The 6220-nt window shown below is 33.5% G+C and overlaps 1 protein-coding gene across 1 annotated transcript; it reads left to right on the top strand.

The window, feature by feature from the left end:
- Positions 1-852: 852 nt before the first annotated feature.
- Positions 853-2256, top strand: LOC125188196 (transcription factor MYB4-like). Its single transcript, XM_048084955.1, has 3 exons — positions 853-985; positions 1092-1221; positions 1869-2256. Exons 1-3 carry the CDS (start codon positions 853-855, stop codon positions 2254-2256), a joined length of 651 nt encoding a protein of 216 aa, XP_047940912.1.
- Positions 2257-6220: the final 3964 nt, after the last annotated feature.

Genomic DNA, 6220 nt, shown 5'->3' with positions numbered 1-6220 from the left:
TAGATAATGATTATTGATCAAAGATAATAACATAAGAAACAAGACAAAGGTTCTGCAGGTATATATTCAAACTAGACAACTTGTCATTTATTTAATCATATATCTTGTTTTGGTTATCATAACCCAACCTCAATTATAGACATAGTTTTTATTATATATTCATAATCATATAATATAGTAATCGAATATGCCACCTAATGTAGTTCATGTAAGGAAGATATGTTAATTACTATACTTAGTACAAAAAGATTTATTATACCAATATCTCAAACTCAGTAGGTCAATCATACTAATTAAGGTTGCATTTAAATCTATGTTACTACCGATTCTGATTAATTTCATAATCACAGTCGGGGATGGACGCAGAAAATAACATTAGCGGGTTACTTTTTAAAATTTTATTTGAAAGTATCTTTTTGGGTGATTTAGATCATCAATATATCATAATAAATTGCACAAAATGTGGATAATTCTAAAAATTTTATTAATAGAAGAATTATAAAAATAATTAATAGGGCCCATCGTGGTCTCCATATAACTAGAGCCATATCCGAACCGGCTTTCAATATCACCGGCCCAAAAATTTTGGACAAAACCGGCAAAAAATTTGCCGATTTTGAACCAGAAGAGGAGTCACGGGTTACGATTCAAAAACCGGACCAAGTGGCAGCTGTCCGGTTTCAATTGCAATTATTTTGGAACCGGAACGGACGCGTCCCTAAGACAAGGATCTAAAAATATGACTTAAATTTAACTAATTAATTAGCATGAGATCATGTTCAACCAATCACAGACTAATATAGGAGTATATAAATATGTGTGCTCAAGCTTTGAAATTCTAAGAGACAAAAAATGGTGAGGGCACCTACTTTCGACAGCAATGGAATTAAGAAGGGGGCATGGAGCAAAGAAGAAGATGACAGATTAAGAGCTTACATCGAGAGATTCGGCCACGCCAACTGGCGGTTGCTGCCCCCGTTAGCCGGTAAGACGAGGCTTGATTTTCCTACTATTTTTTCTTGAACTTAATTTCACGCTATTGAGATTAATATTTATCATGAACCCTAATTTTGTTGAATTAAACTAATTAGGATTGGCTAGATGTGGGAAGAGTTGCAGATTGAGATGGATGAATTACTTGAAGCCTGGCCTCAAACTAGGAAAGTTCACCAAATTTGAAGAGGAACTTGTCATCAAATTACATGATCAACTCGGAAACAAGTATGGGATTAATCATTTTACTTGACCTTTTTTTCGATTATATAATTTTAACGTTAGTTTAAAGATCGTGCCATGGTGAACTTTGGCCCCGAAGTATGCAAGAAAATACACACACACACATAACAGGGGAGGGGCTTAAGTCTCTACCAACCGCTTCATTTTTTTCCTCATGTATATGTTGTTGAATTTTGTTGAAATTGTATCTTTAGTTGTTGTTACTAAGGTAACATGACTAAAGATCAAATTTCGAGGTGGGATGGGTTAAGAATGATCGAATTGCATCTTGACTTGTAAAATATAGGTTTGAGAATAAGAACGAACGATATCTAAAAAAAGTACTCAGTCCATCTCACTTAAAGCAATACTGCATTTTTTGTTTGACACAACATTTCATGCAATTTTGTTCGATGTGTTAAGTGGAAAGAATGGAAAGAAAAATAAAGTGAGAAAATAGTGTTTCGTTCTTAGAAATGTGTCATTTTGAATGCCCTAAAAAGGAAAATTTATCAAACTAGTGTGATCCTATGTATACATTAGGAGTCTCTAACATTCAATTTTATTTGATTTTTAGTTTAATTATGATAATGTAATTAATCATTTTGAATTTGAGGGATATATTTGAGCTAACAACTAGTTTTCCCTTGCAGGTGGTCAGCCATTGCAGCGAAGCTACATGGACGAAGCGACAACGAGATCAAGAATTACTGGCACGCACACATAAAGAGGCGCGGTGGTGTCCCACGTCGCGATGATTCCGGTCATAAAGAGGAGGGTTGTGAGAATATCGATTTATATTCGTTTGCACGAGATCAAGATGATGCTTTGACACAACCATATCAATTATTTTCACCCCAGTTTAAATTAGAGGAGTTTCATGATTTTGGAGTTTTTGAAGAAATGGATAATGATGGATCGACATTTTCGAATTATTCAGATGTTGGAAGTAATTCAAGTAGTGTTATTAGTGCAGATTCTCAAGGAGGTTTCTGGATTGATCCATTTGAAGAAGACATATTAGAAATGGAGCTTTGGTGATGATTAATTTGCTGTAATTAAATTAAATTTGTCAAATTACTTTTCATTGGGGAGAAATTTAATGAATTTGGTTATGAATTTATAGTTCTTTTTTTCTCATAATATTCAAAAATTCTTACTGTATTTGAGAAGACAGATGTAAGCAAAAAGTTAAATCATACTAAACTTATGTTAACATTGAACATTATGTAACATAATTATTATTCATGCTATAACTACTCTTACTCTTGCCCCAAATAATTTTGAAAATTTTAATAGTAATAATTTAATATAAATAATTGAGTTTGAGAATCAGAAATTTGTCTCATCTAAAGCTTTGACTCTATGACTAATTTTGTTTGAAATTCCTATTAAGTTTTAGATTAATATAGAAAATTAGATTGAAAATAGAACTTTTGAACTATTGATTTGGTAATGGAGTAGATTAGTAGTAAAACATATTGTACTACTGTATGATAGTATATTTAATTTTTTTTGTAGAAATCTAAAATAATTATTTGATAATTATTTCAGACACGACTGTTGGAAGGTAAAAATGTATTTGATGATTTTTTAAAAATAATTTATAGGAGTATATATATGTGTATACTGAATAAAAAACTGTTATATTTAACTAAGTAAAGATTAGCAGCCGCTTACAAACAAAATTGTCGTATAATACTATATGTGGATACAATGTCTTGATTCAACCAATGAAATAATTAAGATTTTCTAATATACGTTTCATTTCACTCTGTTAATTAGAATGTACTCTAATGTTTTACTCTAATCTATTTCCAAGTTGATTGCTTTCGTGAACATGGTGACGTTGTTTCAGCCTAGTTGTTTGACGCAAGCAATAGATTTTTGTGGTATGATCAACTAATTTCTTTTTTTTTTCCCGTTATTTTTGTGTTTTAATTGAAAAGAAAATACCCTTTCAGTGATAAATACATTTCATACCGTCCATCAATATACATCTTAATTTCCGGCATCATGATTCTAAAAAATGTGAAAAAATTGTGGGTGAAAAAGATTAGTAGAAATGTTGATCAAATACAATAATAGATATATTATGTTCTATTTATTAAATATAATAAAATGAAAATAAGATACGTAATGAAGGATGCCCAAAAATGACGAAATAAGATACACTCAAAAAGTGAAAATTTAAATTTATTTATGCAAACAAAAGTTATTGCCCCTATCCATAAGACATAGCTCCACAAATTGCAATTGAGGGCCCAATAGAGGCCCAACTGGCATCCAGCCCACCTGCGCCCAACTCCCTCTACTGCCATTATCTCCCAAAAGAATACAATGCACATCTAAAGAAATTTTACTAAATTTAATCTAAATTAGATTTATAGGATATTAGAATACAATTGAGTCAAGTGCATCACTGTTATAAGTCCACGATTGATTTTCTTTATCGTTCTTTCGTGTATTCTCTCCGTTCTATCTAAGTTGAGTCATATTCCTTTTAGGGACGTCCCAACAAAGTTTAGTCATTTCATTTTTTGATAAAAAAAATAAAATATCCAATCACTCTTACTTTATTCAATCGCATACTTTACTTTCTCTTATCTCTCATATTTTTATCCCTCTTCTATTTTATTTCACTTTCATTTAATCGATTCAACGCAATTTCTTAATATTCATGCCTGGAAATTTATACCAACTTAGTTTGAACTTAGTTTGGACGAAGGGAGTATAATTTCTCCTTTTTTTTCTTCTTAAAATACCATAAAAATATTCATTTCTTTCCAACATCAAACGCATAAAAGCAAGGAAAAGGTTAAGCTCCCCTTACCCTGCTAAAATCTCTTTTCTTATTATAGGTATAAAATATTTAACTTTTGGTATTTTGTGTGAATCGTAAAGGACAAACATACTGTGACATCTCTAACTCGAAACCTACATTATTTTTCTTATTTCATATTGCATATTATATTTTCATTTATACTACAGAGATATTAAGTATGTCATAGAGAATATATTTATTCTAATGATCGATTCAGGATAGTCGAATATATAGATAGTTTTGATTCACGAGAATTTTAAATATAAATATGTATATACGAAATAATTAAATTAGTGTCTATATGCCATAGTTATTTAAATATATGTGTATGTGTACCATATAGTACTAGTACTTATATACGTACTTATAAATATAATATAAATGCATGCTATGGATAGAAAGTTACATGTATTAAATAAATTGTTTATGTACGTTTTGTTAGTATAATGTACTACATTCATATATTATTATTTATGTAGGTGGCGTGTTGGATAGTTAGCAAAGCATATGACACTTGTATTTCTGACATTCATTTTAATTAGTATGAGTCAGGAAAAATAGCCGACGTACCTATTTGTGTACAAATATGTATATTGTTCATCATTTGGACTGAAGTTCCTGGATGAGATTGCATCGAAGGCGAGGTCCCTTATTGCGGGAGAGCCAACAACGAGAAGAGCTACAACCTGTTGTGTGCACAGCTTGCCATGTATGTCGAGGAGGGCTTGGAGGACGACATCGTCACCACGTGGACATCGGCCCACACATCATGGAGCTCCAACGGAAATTTGACGACATCAAGTCGACCGCCGACGATGTCATTCAAGAGATCGACGGGGAGATGAAGCATCGTAATTAGTCGTTTATGTTTCATCTCGGTTTAGTCACGGTCCAAGGTTCTGTCGTTCCCAATTTTTGGGAAATGATGATTGGTGCAGATCATGATGCGATGAACATGACATTTAAGACCTTGATGAAAAGTGTACCCTTCCTTGTTCCCATTTTTTGGGGGTTACTCAGCGACACAATAAAGAAGGATAAGGCTCTTTTGGAAGAGATCCGAATGACGGCGACTTGGATTCAAAGGACGGCGACCCTTGTGTATAAGGTCCTCGATGAGGATGTCCTGCCAGCCATCCCAACTTGAGGAAATTTCCATGTAATTCTTCTCCAAAAACTTCATACTCGCATATTTGATTACTTTCGCGTTAAATTGTCTTGATTAGGGATCAAGGGAAACTGAAAAATGGGTTAGAGGAGTTTTTGCTTGATTAAATAAAATTCTTCAAGTGGTATCACCAAGGTTGTCGAAAGTGAATGTATGGTAGTACGAATTCTTAGCATCTTGTTGACAATATTTTTGCAAATTCTTCTTTCATTTTGCAAATCTCTATTATCTCCACCATTGTTTAATTCATAGTTCTCTTACTCATAGAAAATATCTTCGTTTGAGAAATCATTAGTTTCTATCAAAAGTGGGAGAATTTGTTGAGAAATTCTCCACTTGATTCTTCTCCAAAAACTTCATCCTCGTAGATTTGATCACTTTCGCATTAAACTATCTTGATTGAAGAGAATTCACATCTTATAGTTTTTGCTTGATTAAAGAAAATTATTCAATTTGTATCAAGGTTGTCGGTCAAATATTTGAAAAAAAAAGTGAATGTATGGTATGATAGTATTTTCATTCTTCCACAGCGCCCCACTTTATCTAACTCTCCGGACCGGCTATCTCATACTCTCCGGCGCGCCCGTCAAACGTCTGCCGAAGTAAGTTTTAATACCTATTCGTAGACTCAGCCATATTAAAATTGAAATCTGAATTTGTGTACGTATTCTTTGTGTTAACACGGATGGGATTCCTCCCTTTTCTCTACCGACCTCGAGCGCACCTCGACCTGCGCTCGTTGCACGCCTTAATCAGCGTGTGTACACTCCAGTTCAACAAATGGAATTGCACCTCAAGTACGACGACACCGCTGCTTCGTCGACACCACAAGGAGTCTTGGAAGATAAGCTTAACTTCTTGGATGAAATTACGGTAAAGGCGAGGTACGTGATTGAGGGGAGAGCCAATGAGAAGAATTGCGACCTACTTTGTCCGCAACTTGCCGCGTATGCCATCAAAGGTTTGGAAGACATACATCTCCACCACGACGACATCGACCCGCACATTATGGA

The sequence above is a fragment of the Salvia hispanica genome, chromosome 5, assembly GCF_023119035.1.
Source record: "Salvia hispanica cultivar TCC Black 2014 chromosome 5, UniMelb_Shisp_WGS_1.0, whole genome shotgun sequence".
NCBI lineage: Eukaryota > Viridiplantae > Streptophyta > Magnoliopsida > Lamiales > Lamiaceae > Salvia > Salvia hispanica.
Note: the sequence above shows the minus strand (reverse complement) of the source record. Positions and strands in the feature narration are given on the sequence as shown.